This window comes from Chrysoperla carnea, chromosome 2 (assembly GCF_905475395.1).
Source record: "Chrysoperla carnea chromosome 2, inChrCarn1.1, whole genome shotgun sequence".
Taxonomy (NCBI): Eukaryota; Metazoa; Arthropoda; class Insecta; order Neuroptera; family Chrysopidae; genus Chrysoperla; species Chrysoperla carnea.
The window spans coordinates 19398140-19420118 of NC_058338.1; the positions used below are offsets into that span (position 1 = coordinate 19398140).

Consider the following 21979-nt stretch of genomic DNA (forward strand, 5'->3'; position numbering starts at 1 on the left):
ACTAAATCAAGTAAACACTAAACACTACAGAAATCGCACCGGGTCGTTTTTTTATATTAAATCATTCATCATATCGTGTTGCTTCCATTGTAGTAGTCTACGTTGTTCATAGTCAATTGCTGCTTGTTTAGTTTACTCGACGCTTGATCTTCATCAAGTGAGTAGTGGGACATTGTATTTATTCCCCACGCAATAATAAACAACGCAGAACCGCAACATTATCAAATGTTTTCAAATAAAAAACCGACTTTTTTTTTTTGATGGGTGGTGTGATAATAAAAAATCGAATGTTTTTTTTTTCTCCAATATTTGAAAATAAAATTAAAGTATTAGAAAGTATTTTTTTTTGTCCATAAATTTCATTTTAGTGAAATAAATCAATCGTTCAAATTTTAAGCAGTGGATCATCAAGGTAGTTTCCCAAAAATAAAAATTAAGATTATCGTTTACAATCTTAAAAGATAATTCTGTTAGAAGTAGGAAATTGCTCGATTTTACCATAGTTTCAAAGAGTGATTAGATCCAAATTTCCAGATAATCTGATGATTAAGATGAAATCCCTATTTAGAAAACATCGCATGCGATCAATAACGCCATCCAAATCAACAATTCATTAAGGAAACTTAAAAAAAAAATCAACTCCTTGATCATTTTGTCCCGAAGATAAAAATGATGACTTTTAACATTAAAATACATTATACTTTCTTAAAAGGACCCCGCACAAATCTTATGGGAATAGGGTTTCGGTTAAATAAGCTAATAATCCGAAATTTTGTAGATCTTAGCATTTCAATCAAAAGTCTCGATGGACATACATATACAACGTTAAATAAATGAATTCCTCTTTAGAATAACCCAAAACAGAGTATTATTCTAGGATGCTACTATATTATATTTTCTACCGTCCGGTGCAAATATGATAAGATTTTGGGCATTTGCATACGTGAACAGGCTACAAATAGCAAGGCTTTTCCCATAACACCCTTGCTACTTTCAATGTTTGCCCTTGCGCTTCGTTAAAGGTAGGTAAAAAACTGAGCTTAATTGGAAATTTAACTCGTTTAAATTGAAACGGTAATTCAGTGGGGATAATTGGAATTCGAGGTATGATAATACTTTCCCGACATTTGTTAAAATAATGGTACCAAGTTTAGTATATTCTGGTCCAATCGAAACTTTCTTCGATTGTTTTACACAGGTAAAAGTATAGATAGAACAAATAGAACAAAAGTTTAAATGTAAAAAATGTTCCTTATAAAAAAATAAACAACTTTTGTTTGAAACATTTTTTCGTAAACATCACTGTTTACCCGTGAGAGCGCAAATTGTATAGTTCGTATTATATGGGAATATCAGTTATATATGTGTGACTTGTATGTATGTGTAATGTGACAGTGTAATCAACATTGTCTATACATGGTATTTCAACTATTAACTCAGTCAATTGTTTGTTTTTCTTTGTTTAACTATTAATTTTTCATAGATATTTGATGGACATGGACATAGGACCAACTTATTCCGCATATATCAAGGTATACATCCATTCTTTGAAGTGATCACCCAAGTGTAATGAGACAAACAGGTTAGTGGCGGCTGACAGACTCACTCACCGTATACATATTGACATAGTATGAATATACTGTGGAGTAATTATTATTAATAATAATATAGTAGTAAGTATACTCCATACAATCTGACTGACTTGACTGACTAAGAAGAAGAAGTCTGTTACTCGGCCGCGACTTCACTGCCTGCACTAACCTACTTACAAAGAACACACTCTATAACTTATAACAAAATAAAAATATAGCGTACTCTACTGTTAAAACTACACATTTCAGTGAGTAACACCAAGTATTTCAAAATTATATTTTGTTTAATTTTAAAAGAAGAAAATTTTGTTTAATTATTCAGCTTTCGATATTTAATAAATCAAGGCAGGTATCGAAAAATTCCTTTCTTATTTTTCGTCTATATACATAAAGATATACTAAAATACATCATCAAAGTTGAAAATAAGATAAAAATAATTTCAAGATTAAATCTACTCTGCTCGTACATTCCTTATATGGATTCGGAAAAGTCATTCGTTCCATATGAAAATTATCAAAAACTTAAAATTAATTAATAAAAGTACAAATTCAGTGAGAGAAATTCAAATTTTAAAACGGACGTGACGTCATAATACGTGGGCTTATCAGATTTGTTGACATACTGTATGGTAAGTGTAAAATGTACATTGAACTGTCACCAATTGACAGGTCACATATTAATTCGTCGTCAACAGAGAGCACCAAAAGGACTGCGTTTAAATATCTCAAAATTATTCTCTATTTTAATTTTTTTTTTTTATACTTAATTACAGCATTTTTATATCGTATATATGAAATATACATAGTATATTAAGTTTAGTCCCAAGTTTGTAACGCTTAAAAATTTTGATACTACGAAAAAAATTTTGGTAAAAGTGTTCATAGAATCATCTAATTAGTCCATTTCGATTGTCCGTATGTCCTTGATCAATTGGGTCACTGTTTACTCACGAGGGCACCCATTATATGTACTATGTATTAATATGGGATTATCAGTTATGTATGTGTGGCATGTTTCTATGTGTAAGAGTAATCAGCAGTGTCTATACATGGTATTTCAACAATTAACTCAGTTAATTGTTTGTTAAACACCATTTGTATTTTTTAGTATGTTATAAGGGTGTAAACAATGAATTAAAAATATAAAAAAATACATGAATATTCCCTATTATTGTTGCCATGCTCATACATCCTTAATAACTATTATCTTTTCATTTTGAGTTGGATAAAAATGAGAAAAATAAAAAGATTTTTGAACAACTTTCTTAAAATAATTTTGGTTATCACGGTACGATAAACACGAAAGATTATACATAAAAGTTATATGTTCATTCGATTATACAAATGTTGTTTTTTTTTTTTGTTTTTTTATTTGATATTTTTAGTGAATGACCTACAAACGAAATGTTATTAAATGGTTTTTTTTTTTTGGTTTCAAATTGATATTAGTCACCACTTTCTCACTTTACGTCCGGCTTTTCTCTTTGTCTTTAATACTTTTTAAAAAAAAGATGTAATAAACTTTCCAAAATTTTATATACTAGACTGACTGTACCCTGTGGCTTTGTCTTCGTGAACTTTAATTTTGAGAATATAAAATTTGGTGTAAGCTCCACACAACTTCTATATACAAAATCAAACAACATTGATATTTAAAATTTATAACGACAGTAGCCAAATGAAATCGAGAACATTTTTTGGGGGAGGTTTTATGAAGAAAAATTTAATAAAAGCAAAAAAAATTTTGGAATTTTATGAAACTCGGTGGATGAGGTATTTCTGATCCAAAAAGGATAGATAATATGGTTAATTTAATGATTGGGAGTTTTTGAGATATCGCAATATTTGGAACGATTTTAGTCCGTATCTCAAAAGCTATTCGACCAGTCATCAAATGCACACGATTTTTGTACTTTTTGGGTCAAAATTACCTAATATACTGAGTTTTATCGAAATTGGAGATAAAAAAAATTTCTCGATTTTTTGCAATTTTTTTAAGGGTTTGATATCCCTTTGATAAAATCGCGAAAAAAATTTTTGTTTTCTAATTTGATGAAACTCAGTGGATAGGGTAATTTTGATCCCAAAAGTATAAAAATTGGGTTTATTTAACGATTGGATGCAGAGTTTCTGAGATATCGAAATATTTGGATCGATTTTAGTCCGTAACTCAAAAGCTATTCGACCAGTCGTCAAATGTACCCGATTTTTGTACTTTTTGGGTCAAAATTACCTTATATACTGAGTTTTATCGAAATTGGAGATAAAAAAAATTTCTCGATTTTTTTCAATTTTTTTAAGGGGTACCCCTTTGATAAAATCGAGAAAATCGCAAAAAAAATTTTGTTTTGGAATTTGATGAAATTCAGTGGATGGGTAATTTTGATCCAAAAAGTATAAAAATCGAGTTTATTTAACGATTGGATGCAGAGTTTCTGAGATATCGTAATATTTGGATGGATTTTAGCCCGTATCTCAAAAACTATTCGACCAGTCATCAAATGCACACGATTTTTGTACTTTTTGGGTCAAAATTACCTTATATACTGAGTTTTATCGAAATTGGAGATAAAAAAATTTTTCGATGTTTTACAATATCGAATTATGATACATCCTGTATAATAAAATAAACTCTTAAGATAACAACATATTGGATTCGTAAAAAATATTACCATTCATTGTATTTTAGTGAGAGACAGACACTCAAAAGAATAATAAATAAATAAATTTATGGATGGCCCACTTTAAAACAGATCCGTGAGATTGAAAAAAAAAAGTAACAATTATTAATTTTAATAATATTTTACATATATCGACTGATATTTTATTCATACTTTCAGCAAATTTATCCAAAAGGAAATTATAGTATCCTTTTCACGAAATCCCATCATCGGTACAAGACTAATTAGCCCAGAAAAAAGCTTAAAAAAACCAAGTGAAGCTTCTTCACCGGGAATATCTCATTCTAAAATCATGTGCGAAAAAAAAGGTCGAAGGTCACGAAAATAGGGTAACCATCCACCACTGCATGCAAATAAAGATAATTCTGGTGGAAAAACTTCACTTGGATTTTTTAATCAGATCGGCTGTTTTATTGTCTCATTTATCTGAGGTATAATAGAATAAATCTAAAAGAAATGATGTTAAAATATTGCAATTTTTATCCGATAAAAGTTGAAGGCGATAAAAAGAATGTTGTTTTTTTAAAGAGGTGTGTATCTGTGTGTGTGCCGAGTATGTGTGTGTGTGTGTATACAATTGTATGAAAAATTATATCTGTTTTAGGTGTGTTTTATATTACAGTAATCCTAGCCGAATTGCAATAGTAAATCGCATTTTTGGGGAGAAGCCTGACTTTCGGTTACGGTTAGGATGGTCAAAGATAAGTTTAAATTTCAAAAGGCGGGATCGTACTCCTTGGAGAAAGGCCGCCATCTTGGCTTTAAGTTTTTTTTTGAAATAACTGCTACACTATTAATTTAACGAAAAAAATGTCGAAAGCATTTTTGTAGAGAATAAGGTCCCATGCGTAAGTCACATATTAAACAATCTACAGAAGAGTTAGTGCAAAATAATTTAAGCGACTTAAAAATCTAGGATGACTGTACTATTAATGCATTTTTGCAATCGCTTTTAATTTATAAATTCATTCTTTATATTTTTGATTCATATTATTTTACAGAATGTCTTAAGGTAGTATTATATCAGTACCGAAGTCATACCACCCTAGTCAAATCATAAATATAGTTATTGAAATAAATACCACGATACTCGAAGTCAACCATAATTCATCTTTATAAATCAGAAATAATTTGTTTTTTTCAATCTATTTTATAAAACTACAAAATAAAGGTAATGTACTTCCAGTTAATTACACTAAATGCAAAAACATATATTTGTTTCAATTTTATTACGTCAAAGAAATCAATTTATCGTTAAATTTTAGATAACTTTTATAAAATGCCCTATTTTTTTCTAGAAAGTAGAAATAAATATATATTTTCCGAAAGCTAAATGTTTCTAGTTATCAAAACGCTTAAGCAATCGAAAATCGGATAAAAATTAACGGAATTACAATTGTTTAAGTGCGCAAAGTACACGAAAAATGGATTTTCCACAACTTGCAAATTTGGAGAAGTTAACATTATCATGATGTACACATCAAGGCATACAACTTACACTAGGTCTTTTGAAAAGTGCAAAATCACTGTAGCACGGTGTAAATAATAGATTCAGTATCATATAATGAATGTAAATGCACAAAATCCTTACAAATTTGGAAGGAGGAAGTGAGAGTGGAAGACATTTTGAGAAAAATCGTTTCAGCCTATATCTCCGTAACCGTGCACTTTAGACCAAAAATGCTAATAATCTCTGCATATCTAGTTTTTATTAACCTTGCACCCGGTAGTGCAACATTGAACGTGTTATAACTTCATGAAGAGATGTCGGTCTCAAAAAGTCAATAAATAATTCGCAATAGTCGTATAAGTCGTAAACGGTAGATGATACAAAAAAACCTTTATCAACCAAAAAGATAGGAAATTTAATTATCTACAATAAAGGTTCATTACCATTTTTGACCTAAAGTGGACGGGTACAGAGATATAGGCTAAAACGGTTTTTCTCAAAATGACGGCTCTTTTGCCCTCCAAAGTAAGGATTTTGTGCATTTACATTCAGTACGTGATACTGAACGTATTTTAAAAAAATAACTCCTGTAATTTAGTGTATTGTAGACAAAGGTAACGGCCTTCTCTATTACCTGTATTACTAGAACTGTTTGGCATTTTTTAAATGATGCAGATATTTCTACAATAATTTTAGTCACAGGAAGATATGGAACCGTATCCAATATTTCTTAATAATGTTTCACAAAATTAAAAGCCATAGTCCTCGAACGATAAAAATAATAAAAAATTATATAATAAAATTCACTTACCTTGTAGATTGTCCAGCATGTATGTAAGAAGCTTGTGCGTGCCGTTGTTATCATTATATAATGACATAATTTCCTTATTTAATGGATTACCATGCAATCCAAGTACATGTAAATGGAACAATTTTCCGAGTTCATAGGGTAAAACACGTAAGTGATTATTGTTTAATAAAAGTTCCCTAAAATTAAAAACAAAAATTAGTATAACATTTTTTTGTAATATAATATATTTAATAAAAACTCATTCCTGTAACAAAGAGTAGATAAAAATTATTTTTCTAATAGCTATAAAAACAACCAAGATAAAAGCCAGCAAAGATTTGTTTGTATCTTTTTTTAGCAAAACAGAATTTGGCATGGAGTTCTTATGGCAAACATGGTATTAGACGTCAAATACGAAGTACGATCTCTCTGTCTAATATCTATCTAGTAGTTTAAAATGCTTTATATTATCCGTTTTTCTTGACCGATTTTAATTTTAATTTCTCTATAAGTCGCCGGCATTATGATACAAAAATTTTTTTAATTTTTTTGACTTGGCAACCTCTTAATAAAATTGAAAACAAGGGTGAAACATTTTTATGACTCAAATTTGGCTGAAAAAAAATCCCTTCTCACGGAAAACGTTTTCATCATAAATATCTCAAAAACTAGACGTTTAATCCCTAAATGAATCAGATTTTTGTGTTTTTTTAAGTAAACAATGCTCTAGTGTCAGAAGGCAACGAAAGAAACTAAAATTAAGCAAAAGTATTAAATTATCAATTAGACGCCGAAAAAATATTCACAAAAAGTTCATTGTCCCCTCCAATACATATTCTGAATCCGCACTTTTCATTTATATTAAAAAAAGCTACGTATTATGCACGATATATCCGTATAGAAACTAAGAACAAGCTGAATTTAGGCGAAGATTCTCAACGCTTTACCATCTTCAAACTATTAACCAAGTCATACAAAAAAGCAACGAATATAAGGCTTTTGACAATATAGAACATTATGTATCATATCAAGCTTTGGAAGGATGTGGGGTACAAAGCTCATCAGAATTATAAAAAATATATACGACACAAGTACGTCAAGAGTATGGCTGGAATGCTTGGATCAATCATTTGCAATAAATAAAGAGCTTAGACAAGGAGATGTCTCTGTTACCATTAAACGCTTAAAATGGATGTGGACAGGACACGTTGCCACGTTCAAAGGCGCTCAATGGAGGCTAAAAAGTTCTGTATGGACAACGTATAGCCAATACAAGGAATCGAGGGAGTCCGCTAAAGACTCAGGATCGTAATCTGTGGAATTCTTTAGGGGGGACTTTTTTCCAACAATTGGGATGTTAGACTTTATTATATTATATATCTGCACTTGACATCTATACAATCATTTAAAAATCAATGGATATTTTCCTGAGAGAAGTACTGCCAACTAAAACTAGATGGCAGCGCCAGTAAAAGTATAAATGTAAATAATAACCGTGTAAATTAAGATCTATAGAAATATAATAAATTCACTTGAAATTTCAAGAATGAGTTACGAATTCCAGTTTAAATACTTGATTGTTATGGAATGTAAAAACTATTTATACGTACATTTACAACTAATTTCAGGGAAATGATCCATTGATTTACGTGTATTTAATTAATAAATATATTTATTATACCTGAGGTAAATGAGATCGCCCAACTCAGAAGGTAGAGATCGTAGTTTATTACTGGATATATCCAAACTACGTAAATTTACCAACCGACAAATATCAGGTGGTATTCTTTGCAGACAATTATCATTCAGGTACAAAGAGGTTAGGTGTTGTAACTGCCAAATATTTGGGCTTAAATTTCGTATAGTACCTGTTATCTCCAACTCCTAAAACAAACAAAAATAGTTATCCTTCATTTTATTATTAGTATAATAGTTATTCCATTTGGGCCTTTTTCTGTCAATTTCACAATATTTTCTTTTCAAGTATTAACGAATTTGAAGGATTATTATAACCACTCTTTTTTAGACTATCTTAGGTCATGGGTTAAAATAGTATGGCTAACTCTATTGTTGTTTCTGATTATAATCGTAAAAGCAACAAAATTTTTCTCTAAATTAACTTTATAAAAATATCGTTGAACAACTTTAAGTGTGTATGTCTTAAGAGATAGAAAATCTTTTTTTGCCTTCTGCTATGTGGCAATATTGTCAATCAATAAAGCATATGGTGATCCCTAAACTATCACGAATAAATAAAAAACAGTCGCATCTCGATAGACGTAAATTCGACCAATTTGAAACCACAGCATCTTCCACATCACCATAGTGCAAGGTTAAAACTTAAATCGAAATATACCGCTTTATCATCCTACCATAACGTAACAAAACGAAATTAATAGTTGAATAATATTTACCTGCCAATAGGACTTTTTTCCCGCTTGCGCATCCTCGGTCGACATAATTTTGTGACGACGCCTGGGATTACTATTCTCAAATTTGTCTTTGTAATTTGAACGGGTTGACATTTTAATGAAGCCTAAAACAATAATTTAATACTACAATTAAATATATCAAGTATTTAAAAATATTCTTTTACAAAATGGTTCTTGTTAATGTAAGTATAAACAGAGTTTTTCAAAATATTTAGACTTCTTTTTTACACATACATATACTTAAATAAGATCCCAATCAAATCGAATGAAAAAATGGTTTCATAAATAATTATAGAGACCTTTACTTTGTGGAACTCCATAATTATTATTTGAAGAAATTATACGTTCAATTTACTTTGCTTAGTCCACTATATTTTTAATATGAATTAAAAAATACTGGACCAAGCAAAGTAAATTGGAAATTTCTATTATTCAAATTCTAAATGGTTTCTTTTTTTTATTTTTCTATAATACCCAAAAAGACGAACTACCTAAACAATTGAAATGGAACATAAAATCTTTGTACAATGGGATTTTAACGCTAAAAAGTCAGCGCCAGGAATAAAAAAATATAAACCATACCTGCTGGATTTTTTCATTGAATGAAAAGACTAAAGATACCTACTTCATTTCACATTTTAATGTATTGAGCCGTATTTGTTCCCCTATTTTTTTTTTAAATGCGATAGTCTTCCTAGTATTTTATATAAACTTTGTAATTTTATATACTTAAGTCACGCTTTACTTTTTTTGAAGAATTGCACATTAGCACACAACAACGATACTTAAATGACATAGTGACCCAAATTAAAATAAAAACAATTTTTTAAATATTTTATATAATTCATTAACAAAATTTTCAAAAATTATTACGTTAATCTATCTTATAAATGTATGAATGTATGGTATGCAATATACAATATTGTAAACAATATTTCCGTTATATATTTTATATCTATGTGTTTCTATCGCGAGTCTTTCTTAACATTAAAATTTCATAAAGCGGATTTTTGTACATTTTACCCCGAATAAACGGTGACACTGACTTAATTTTTTTGGAAATGACAAACTCGATAATTTAGGCATTAAAACAAACCATTTGTATTGAAACCACTTTTCCACATGATTCGAGTAGGATCCTTTACATTCAATAAATAATAAACCCTAAGGTAGTACGGGCGCCAAGGCAAGTTTAGACTTGTGGTTGAAAACCACCATCCCCTACCCCAAATTTTTAGAAATAATTTAGACTTAGTCTAACTTCATGTAAAAAAAATCAAGCCTTTTATTCAAAATTGCCCTGGCGCTCGTACATTCTTAAGTAACTAAAAGTTTTGATATTTTTCATTTAATTAACTCAGTTACATTTGTTACATTTATTTATGTCCTTACAAAATATCACATTCAAATTGATGGAAACTACATAGAATGAATTGCTTTATGTATTTCAACGATGAGGTTTCACCTAGCAAAAGTCTGTGCCCATTCTTAAGCTACAAATATGTATATTGTATTAACATCCAATTTTATATTCCAATTTTGCTGTTTCAAAACAATTTGCAAACTAGCATATTGAAAAAATCGCAATTTTTGTATTTTTCCCAAGAAAATTTCGGAACTAATTACATTGTCATTTTTTAGTTGGGAGTATTTATTAAAAATCATTTTGCTTACTGCGAATTTTCGCATATTTTTAAGAATTGATGCATATTTCTCATAAAATTTAACATGGGAAAAGTTACTTCTTTAACATTCATTCAGATGAGACTGTTAATGAAAACTAGTGAACAATCAATAAATCGCAAACGCTCCGAGGAACATTGTAGCCAACGATTATCGTTTAAAGTTTAATCTTTAAATGATGATCACTCGCCTAGTTATTGTGTTAGATCTTTCAAGTGATTTGTACAGCAGTTCATTCTGCATAATTTTCACAGGTTGTGATATTTTCTAAGGAAACTTTCGTAGTAACTAAACAAGCTTAATAAATTTAATTTTAAAATATTCACATTGCAAAAATTAAATAAAAATGTAACTTTAGCTTAAAATATGATTTTGGATTTTTTTGCCGTTGGAACAATTTTACTTATGAAATTTAAGGCGACCTTTAACTTATTTAAGGTTAACTTTTTAGATTTGATAATTACATTGTTAGACATCTAAGATAATATAAATATTTTAGTTTAAAAAATATACTGAAAATTTCATAAGTGAAAAAAGAGGTCTAAAATTGTTACAAAAAAATCCTATTTTCTTATTTGTAGGCTGAGAGATTTAAAATTTTAAAACAATTATTGATTGATTTAAAATTTTAAAACAATTATGAACAATTAATTATACACAATTATAACAATGAATGTAATACATAAGAAAATAATTTTTCTAAAACAATTTCTATGGTTACAAATAAAATAAAAAATTATTAAACAGCATACAATTCTTATTGTTGTCTAATCTTGTTCAGTTTGAAAAGTTAATATAAAAATTATCAGTTTTCTTCAGTGGAAAGTGTTGTATTTACGAATGAACTTTAAGTATTTACACAAAAGGTTTTACTTTTCAAATTATTGTATAAAATAAAAGTTGTATGTCAAAAATTAAAAAAAATTGTCGAATAAATTATAAAAAACGTAAACAAATTTGAAATAAAAATTATATAAAATTGAACTCATTGAACTGTTTATATCAAAAGTTATTTTGATTTCCATTTCCTAACCTAAGTAACATCCATCTGTTATAAAAGATAAATCATTTGTTGGTATTTACTTAAAATAAATAAAATATTAATAAAAAAAAATAATAATAAATATAATAACAACCTGTTTTCATGTTCTCCAATCGTCAAATTTCATGCAAATAATTAAAACTTAAGCGATGAAAATCATATAGATATATAAAAATCACTAATTAATTAAAATTACGTATGCAAATAATTATGAACAGTTCATACCTTCATCTACCTCTGAACTAATTTAGGACTTTTATTAAAATTATTTATTAAAAAGTTCAAATATTTAAGAAAAACACTTCAGTCAATTGACAAACACAACACATCCATTTATTCACTAATTTTGCACATAGTGGACATTGACTCGAATTGTATATTTAATTATTTTTTCCATTAAATTAGTTGATAAATTATATTTATTTTTAATTTGATATTTATTACAGTCTAATATTATGCTATTTTAATTAAAAAAATATTATTTTATTTTAAAAAATATACATTTTATTTTAATATACTGATTTATATACAATAAGTACAGTGGAATATTCTCGACTATGTTTAGCTCTAATTTGTATACATATTATACAAAGATAAATATGAAAATAAAAATGGATTCTAAGGGCTTGTTTATATAGTAGAAAAAAATTAAGATAACGTTTGGTTTCTTTTTAAGTAAAATTAAAGAAATACATAGGAAATATTATTTATTTTATTTTTATTTATCTATTCACATTAATAAGTATATTTTTTTCAATTGTATTTCTTCAATGTCTATGTGAGTCTTTTTTACGAACAAGTCAATTTTTGGTACGGCTATAGCCAAGATCCTTATTGTAATTCTGTGATTTGACATAGCTTTTAAATTACCATATATCATATACTTAAACAGCTCAGTGATCGAGCGAACTAAATCGTTCGGCTACTGATTGGGAGGTTGCGGGTTCCAATCCAGGCAGCGGCAGCGTGAGCAATTATAATTCATGGGGCGGTGAAATTTATCACACTTGACATACTGTCGTCGCTTGGATAAGAATGAAGTAACCGACTCCAACCACATCATAAAATTTTATTGTATATTGGATGTAGTTTAAAATAAAATAATGATAATAGGTGGCCTCTGTTATAGATAGATATCTGAAAAACGGAGGTTAACCCACCCCCCAAATATGATAAACTTACTTGGCTAACCATCCCTAGAACTAACTTTAGTATCCTGGATTGATTTATATTATAAGTATACCTACTGTATTAAATAAATGTTAAATTAGTAATGTTTTGTACCGCTAGACTGTATAGTGTCCACGACCACTTCTTTCTACTTACCGTTATTATATTGATTAGGTCAAAACTTTACCAAAATAGATACTAAAAATAAAAAAAGGGGAAATGCAATAAAATTAAATTGCTATTCAAAGAAAAGTTAACTTAAATTTTAATACAGAAAAATATTTTTTATATATCATAAAAATTATAAATTTTAATATTTTAGCGGTAAAATTTTAATTTTTTGTATAAAATTGATAAGCTGGGGGATCAACGCCATATTGCTGACAGTAGTTATAAAACCTTTGATAATCTATTAATAGATAGGCCCGGCCCATCGTGTAGGCCTAAGTATGTAAATTTTTGCTTCACAGAGAAGATTAACAAAGATAACAATACAATATTCAAATAGCTGACAGAGAAACACAATAACAGAGCATGGTATTCAATGCGCATGATCGTATTGACGGAAGTCAGTCGCTTCAATAGTTACTATTTGTTTAATTAATTATGTATAAAAGTTCTAACAAATGGTTAGATATTGTTTTATTTACAAGGAATATTTTAATATGTATCACAGGTTAGAAAAGTTTAATTATTAAATATTTATTAAATGGCAATTATTATGTTGAGAATACGCGCCAGTATATTATATTGTATATTAAGACATACGCATTAATAATCATACTTCGTGATTTATTATCCTTCTCAATCATCTTGGAGAGGTAGTTCCCACTCTGTTGCAAATCTAGTTAGTATAATTTTAAAGTATAAAACATAGAGATAATACAAATAGAGAACCGGGCTTACAGAGAAGACTGCTAGTGAGTTCCCCTATCCTTGTAATAATCATATGTATACATATACACTTATTATATACGACAGCCAGTAAATGAGTTAAGTGTTGAAATTCCTTGTACAGACAGTGTTGAATTTGTCAGTGCTTGCATTATGACACACTATCCATCTAAAGAAGCACACGTCAGGTCACATCACTAAACTGCGTCTCAACTTGCGTTTTGTCTTAGATTGTATACGAACGAACAAGCTGTGTAAAATTGCCGAAGACCTATAAGCCTTAGTTGTTTTTAAAATCATGATAATATCCACCATAGTCATTTGGTGTAAATGAAAACTGGTGACCCTTAAAATGTTCCTTGTTTTTACTAGGAGAAACTCTTTTGAATATAGTGTCGCCAGGCCCTCTAAATAAATTTTTAATTTCTGGAAAATCATTTGTATTTCTTCTAATTGTTGATCCTCGTGCTCTATCAGGTATATGCGGATTATAGTCAATAAAAACATGTGCCACTTTTGCAACATTTGCACCCTTTAATGAATATCCAATATGTGGACCTTCAGGTCCATTATTTGCTTCAGTTGGATTATCTATATTTAATTCAAGTGTGTATTTGATTGGTTGCTTAGTTTTCGGATCTATCACAGTAATTTCAGCTATCATTTCAACTGGACACAATTTTAATTCATGTGTACCCAAACCAGAAGATTCCAAAACCGTGTCTACATATGTCGTACGAAAATCAGACGGTTTCACCTGTATTAATGGATTTTTAGCTATTCGTTGTAATTCACGATTTAAATTATTTAAAGCTATATTCAGTGCATCAGATATTTGTTTCTGGGATTCTTGCGGTGTTATTATTTTGCCTGTACGAATATTTACATCTGTAATTTCTTTTGTAACTAATTCACGTTTAGCACCTCCATATCCTCCACTTAATATAAAATATTTATGCCAGTTTTGTGATAATGTATAATGAATATTTGGATCTGTTGCAATTCGATTACATACTTCTTGACGGAAAGTTTTTGCATTCATAAGTTGTTGTATTTCTGGATATAGTCTTGAAATTGCTTCATACAAGCAATCATAGCCCAAATTTGATGTATTATCGCCTTCAATATAAAAGTGGTTATTTTTTAATTTAAGATTAATAACATCACCACCTTCTTCTCCGAACGTCTGACTCATATCCGTATCATCTCTTTCCACAATAATTTGAACTTTTTCTAGACCTAGAATTATAGAATAATGAAATTAATAGTTGAATTTAGTAATATTCAATGAATTGATAATTAATACTAGTAAACCTTGAACTTAATGTTGTAATTTGATAGTAGCTCGACTTTAATACAGGATGAAAGAAGGTTTTTACAAATGAAAAAATGGGTAAAAATGTAGTCAAAATAAGTCAATTTAACTACAACCGCCTAGATTATCAAAAACTTGCCCTCTTCGGCTTTATGCAAAGCAGAAGTTGCATTTTTATGTCAAACTATATTGTGGAACTATATTGTGTATAGTCAACTATATTAACTATACACAATGCTTGATAAAGAAATAAAAATTTGGGAGTTTACACTGATATGGTACGTTATTTTCTTATGTGGTGTGTGTGCTCGCCTGTGTGATTACTGTTAAGGAGACGTTCTTTCGTTAAATATGTTCATTGATGCCTTCTTTAGTTTAGCATTACTTCTAATAATTGAAAAGTATTTTTTGAATATCCCTTATTATTTGTATGTGGAATGTTTTAAAATAAATAATAGTATTCTATTAACGGTATGACACATAAAACAACAATCCACACAAATTAAAAGAAAAATAACCCCCAAAGAATAGAATTTCGACACACAAAAAATTACACTAACGTTTCGAATATTCCTATACAAGCTGCATCCCGCGGTGCTACCCGCAATTAAGAGATTTTGAGTTTTTATCGTTACTGTGTAAATTAATCAATCCTTCTTGAGAAAAATGCGCTAAGAATCTATTTCGCGAACTTTTACAAAACCCTTTAAAAACACGGTTCCTGTATGCTATCCCATAGATGTTTGTAGATAATAAACTACAAACTGCTACATGTCCCTCTTCTTTTAATGTGGGCTTCATAACTTTATTTTTGTGATAATCTTTACAACTAGATATGCAACCCCATTTTTCAAAACAGTCACTAATCATATGAGTAAGTGTTCGACTGCTTGGCGATTTTCTATCTTCAAATGCCACAAAAAATAAATTGACACATCCCTGTGCCGAATGTCCCCCAAAATACCAGTTAATAATTTGTACTTTTTCTAGTATTGTGTAATAACTCAATGTTTAAATTAAATGATTGTCGATTACAAAATTCCCTAGTTTTCTAAGCTCAATAATAACTAAATTTTTGTATACCTAAATCATGGAACAATGAAATTAATGCTTCTACACATACGGTATCCATTGGAATATTTTCCATCATTAATTTTGCGTACAATATTGGATCTGTTACATTTGAAAGACATTTATATAATTTTTTATGATATTCTTTATTAAGAAATTCAATTTCTTCTGGTGATCCATCTGAATCGATTAAATTTTCTAAATTTTCTTGATATTCACTATGTAATTTTTTAATTTCTTTCTTAGCCAGTTCATTTAATTTTGTTTTCTTTCGATTTTTTAAATATTCTTTGGCACAATAATATAAGGATCGTACGGCGCCATTTAACGTTGATCGAATAGAATTAGTAAGTAAATAACTTGTCTGTCTACCAAATTCAGTTTTCCACATTGTTAATAATTCCTCTTGAAATTCTTGGTATTCATTATCAACAGAATCACAATTTTTTTGAATATTATTAGCATTTAAATAAATAATTAATTCATTATTTAAATTATCTAAAAATCCATCCATTATTAATGCTATGTCAAGTACTTCTAATACTAGACTCATTTTACGTATTAATTCAGCAAACAATTGTGTAATTTGAAATAAAAAAACATATTTATTATTAAGAGCCATTTGCCGTTTAACGACTCCTAAAAGAATAAAAGAAATTAATACTCATAAAAGATGCAGCTAGTTCGAAAAAAAAAAATCTCTTATATGATGACACATTTGAAAAAAAAGCTAGCTTAATTTGAGGATCATATCCGAGTACTCAAAACCACAATTGCTGAGAATCGACCTCAAAGTATAGTAAATTTGTTTTATTTTAAAATTTGTTTTGCAGAAATATCATTATTTTTTTATTATTCATACACACTAATTTTTTCAAAAATAAATGCTGTATTTAGGCTGGGCTAGGTTAAAGTAGCTGTCCTGGGGTGAGACACACCTAGACCAAAGAGTCCGTTGTGATACCGAAAAAGGGTTGGCCCATCCCCGGCCACTACTCCTTGAACCATTTGGAGCTACTTAAGAACAGCAGGAGTGCTTTGACGTCAACGGACTTAAGGTCGGAGAGTTAGTCAAAAAAGGCTGGCGTAAGTGAGCCCACATACTCGTGGAAATAGCTGGGCAGTGACAGAGAAGATGTGACATCGTTTCTTTCTCCTCCTCATCGTGAGAGCTTCTGCAGAAGTCATGATACACTATCAGTTCCAGGCGTTCAGCGTGCCTACCGCCTAGCCAGTGTCCGGTAATAGCCGCAATAATTTTGCTAATAGAGGCTCTTGGAAATGATATAAAATTATCAGAACGCCTGTACTCAGACCATATCTGTCTCGTAATACCACAAGTACGTTCCTCCCGCTATCGATGATTGGCCTTTTTTAAGATATCGTCTTTGAGGACAACTTGCATTATAGCTGTGTTTTTCTGCATGTCTGTGACATCGTAGTTCCTAAACGGGTGAACTGACTTTGTTTTTTTTTTTTTTAATTTAATGTATAATGTTATTGACTATGGTTCAAGAAAACCGGTTCAGTTTCGAGAGAGTTACAAGGAAAAACCGCATCTGTCGGGGGGTTTTAAATTTAGTAAATTTCACTTGTTAAAAAATCTCTTTCCTTGAGAGAAACTTTTTTGTTTTCCACTACTAAATTGTTGTCCTCAATTTAAGTTTACTTACCGCCGCAGACACCACTATTTATTACATTGATCAAATTCGCTGATATATTTACAATTTCTCGAAGATTATTTTCACTACCAAGTATAATTTGTGTAAATCGGTTAATAATCGCCTTTGTTTGATCTTTACCATACGTGTTATATAAAGTTTTTATTGTATCTGATATTGGATGTGTATTTGTTTGCAAAGCCGAATTAGCAAATCCTGAACAAACACTTGTACAAATATTTTCACATATATCACTGATATACTTATTACAAATACTATCAATTTCTGCGCTTGCTAAACCGAATAAAATACCTTCCATTGTTTGACAAAGTATACGCTTTTGTATTTCTTTAAATACAGTTTCTTTTCCAACTGTTTCTATTAAATTTTGACCACTTTTTTCTAATAATTTTTTATTTGTATTACCAAATAATTTATACCCAGTTCGGGATACACGTACACCTCTCGATATAAATGCCGCAATTCCAGCTGTTGTAATTGAAAATAATAAGCTAAAAATAAGTAATAATTTAGTAGTAAAATTTTTATAATAATATAATATACAGCGTGATAGATTACGAGATATCACTACATAAAAGGATTAGCATAGCGAAAATACCTCTTAGAAGATTCTTAAAAATAGAAAACAAGGAATGTTAAAATATATTACTGATTCTCAAAAGCGAGGATCTAATGCCTCTGTTAAAACATATTTCGTAACATATATTATTTTGTGTAAGCTTCCGCGTTCAACTATTCTAAAACTGTTCTAAAAAAGATACTCGAAAAAAATATAAATAAACCAAGAACCATCTTTTAATTAATAATTTTAGAATTGAAGTCATGAAACCAGAAATTTTGTGAAAAGTAACGGAAAAAAATAATTTAGGACAAACACGAATATGGGGGCAGAAAATGGCCACATCTTACAAGAACTTCATTTCACCTACAATTTACTTGATTAAAACTTTTGATCAGCGATTTAATCTTAATTAACCGGCATCTCGAATTCATTAATAGCTAACAATAATAATACTTATACATGATAAACTGTAGTTTGGAATTATAGGGATTTCCCGTTTACACAGCGTTGGGCCGTAGTGTTGAATTTTTAAAGTAGAGGCACGGCGGATGCTTGAAATATATAGTTAACAACTGGCAGATAAAAAGACTAAGAGTGATTGTAATCAAATAAATTAACAGATAAAGTTTAATATAGAAACTTTCGGAAATTCTTCCGAATTCCCGTATACCCAACCCGCTTCTGATAAGTATAAAAGGTTAAAGATATTTTTCTAATGGAAACTAAATTAAATACTCACCTGCAAACTTTATAGTTTATGTATTGTTTTAAACTGAAATATCCTGAATGTAATGCACCCATTGCATACATAATGTCGGATAAACCTTCGCTAATTAAAGCGCCAGCCACATGAGTGAATAAACCAGCTGAATAACTTTCAATAAATGCACCTATAATAACTTGTGCAAGACCAAACAAAAATATCGCTGATGTCCAAATTATCATTTTCCATGTATATTTTTTCTCATTAAATCTAATTAAATCGTCTAAACAATGCAATTTAAACACATACATTTCTAAGTAATTTGAAAAATCCCCTTTTTGAATGTATTCTGTTATTGAATAAAAAAAGCTATCTGGTGCTTCTAATACATTTATAGATCCAGATAAATACTGTAAGTTATAACTGATTGATGGAATAAATTCATCAATGGATAATGAATCCTTTTTTAATATACGTTTTATTGTTTTTGCTAAATCAGTTTCTTCAACTCCCCTTAATTTTTGATATTGTTTGCATACATAGTCAAATACTGGTATTGTATTGGGTCGCTCAAATATATCTTTGATTTTACTTTCAATATCAATACGTTTTTTAATACGAAATGGTTTAATTATATTATTTCTGATTAATTCATTCATTACATTATTATGTGGATTAATTAATAATGGTATTTGAATTATTGGTGATTTTGTTTTCAATTGATTCACTATTGAATTGAATGCACATCGATAATTGAAACATTTTGCTAATATTGCATCAACTGCATTTTCATAAATTTCATTATTCAATAACTGAACAGCATTTAATTGTTGAACCTTCAATCGATAACATTCATCGTTATCAATTTGTAATATATTTGTTTTTACAAGTTGATCCAAAATAAGTTTTGCTTTATTTTCAAAAATATCTTCACAATAAAAGTCGTTGATTGTAATTTTATCGTGGAAACTGAATGTAACAGACTCAAATTTTTCAGGAACAATTGTTGCCGTTCTATTTGTCGATAATACACCATAAATTTTAAAAAGTAAGTACTTTTCACGATCCATATATTTAAGACATTCAGTCTTTTTAATTACATAAACAATATTGCCTTTAATAAAATGAATTTTTGTTGAGATACGAGTACGTAATACTGAGAGTTTTTTTAATGAACACACCTTTGAAACTTCGAACGGTGATTTAATTTTTGCAAGATCGATCAATAATTCTTATTTTCAGGGCGTCAGAAAATCAAAACGGAATAACAAAAATTGTCTATCAATTTTAAGATTGTGTCGCAATCTAAAGTTTTCGGGAGTCATGAAAGTAAAGGCAGTATTTTCGAGAATTTTGCCAAATAAAAAATATTTCATTCACTATAAGGAAGGAAGTTTCAAAAGTATGGTAAATTAATAATCTATAATTAATAGCTAGTGTTCAAAAACATTTCTAATATAGAATCAACGTTAAATATTATTTACTATATAACTACACATTCATACATAAATCTGGCTATATACTACAGGAAGAGACAGGTATTGGTCGTCTTTGGTAAATTTTTTACCTTCGACACTAACTCTGTTTTACACCCAACGTACACCAAAGTATTCGAAATAAAATTGTAAAAGACATTTGCTTTAATAAGGAATATTCATGAAATTTAAATTTGGTTCAAATATTTTTCTTTCGTAACTTTAATGACTGGACATTTCAATTAAACCATTATTTTAGAAATTAATATCTTTTTAATTACTTAAAATTAATTAATAAAAGTACAAATTCAGTGAGGGCATTTTAAAATTTCTAAAACGTAAATTCAAATTTTTATACGGACGTGACATCATAGTACAGGCTTGTCAAATTTGTTGACATACTGTATGATATTAATTACTTACATTTTATATGGTATTTCATTAAATTATACTATTCTACGGCTTTTTATTAGAAAACTTAATAATAACGAGTGTAAATTCTGTGTTGTAAATTCACTTTTTTAAAGTGTAAATTATACATTGAACTGTCATCAATTTCAAAAAACTCCGTTTTAATATCTCAAAATTATAATGTATTTTAAATATTTTTTTACACTTAAATACAGCATTTTTAAACAGTATTTATATTTTTTACTTTGTTATAACGGTGTAAACAATGAATTAAAAATATAAAAAAAATACATGAATATTCCCTATTTAAGTAAGTATTACTACGAGTGTTATCTTGAGTTAATTGATATGTATTTTTTAAATAAAAATATTACCTTTTTTTTCATTTTGGTTTTTATATTCTTCCCATAATTCACCATTATAATAAATTATATTCGTTTGATTAATATTATGAAAGTTATGTGTAACTAATTTATGATTTTGAATTTGTTCAACAATTAATTCCGCTAATAATGAATTAGCACTTTTTAATTTATTATAATCAATCATAACATATCTGGATTCATTGATTAAAACATTTTGTTTGATTAATTCTTTCCAAAACATTTTACGACTTGGTAAACATAAATTACGTTTTAATGTTTTGCGAAAATCATTTAAATCAATTTCATCACCTTTTTTATCATTTAAACATTTAATTAAATGATTGTATTCAATTCCATAATCTTTACAAATCTTTGTAACAATTTCTTTGGATATTGTTTTTGATATTTTTGGTTTTCTTATAAGTCCTTCATCAACAAATACTTTATGTAAGACGTATGAAACTTCGTCGGTAACATACACATTGTCAATCAAAGTATATGGATATATTGTTTGTCCTAAAACATAGAAATTATTTGATAACATGGTGTATTGACCTGCATTCAACAAATTATCTATAATGAAGGGTATGATGTCGTCAGAAACTTTGCCCTTCGTTTCGGATTTCTCCAGAATACGGTTCCCGTATTTCTCACAAGCATT

The 21979-nt window shown here is 28.9% G+C and overlaps 2 protein-coding genes across 2 annotated transcripts in view; both read right to left on the minus strand.

Annotated features, from left to right (window-relative positions):
* LOC123292164 (CCR4-NOT transcription complex subunit 6-like) overlaps positions 1-11964 on the minus strand; it is an 81509-nt gene extending 69545 nt beyond the window's left edge. Inside the window, exons 1-4 of the mRNA XM_044872722.1 lie at positions 11765-11964; positions 8928-9049; positions 8195-8397; positions 6535-6710 (exon numbers count right to left, since the gene is read on the minus strand). Of these exons, the coding sequence (XP_044728657.1) occupies positions 6535-6710; positions 8195-8397; positions 8928-9049; positions 11765-11774 (511 nt within the window). The 5' untranslated portion in view covers positions 11775-11964. The remainder of the gene's footprint in view (positions 1-6534; positions 6711-8194; positions 8398-8927; positions 9050-11764) is intronic.
* A 1203-nt stretch (positions 11965-13167) lies between these two features.
* Positions 13168-20161, minus strand: LOC123293226. The gene is made up of 4 exons (XM_044873973.1): positions 19104-20161; positions 17794-18293; positions 16133-16759; positions 13168-14973 (listed from the first exon to the last, which is right to left on the minus strand). The coding sequence occupies exons 1-4, from the start codon at positions 20135-20137 to the stop codon at positions 14015-14017; spliced, it is 3120 nt and encodes a 1039-aa protein (XP_044729908.1). The 5' UTR covers positions 20138-20161; the 3' UTR covers positions 13168-14014.
* Between the last annotated feature and the right edge of the window lie 1818 nt (positions 20162-21979).

Excerpts from the sequence above, each read along its gene's own strand:
- LOC123293226 (XM_044873973.1), bottom strand. The coding sequence starts at position 20,137 with ATGGATCGTGAAAAGTACTTACTTTTTAAAATTTATGGTGTATTATCG. Across the intron at positions 18,294-19,103 it reads ATAAACTATAAAGTTTGCAG|CTTATTATTTTCAATTACAA; the intron begins GTGAGTATTTAA and ends ACTTATTTTTAG. Across the intron at positions 16,760-17,793 it reads AAATAGTGGTGTCTGCGGCG|GAGTCGTTAAACGGCAAATG; the intron begins GTAAGTAAACTT and ends TTATTCTTTTAG.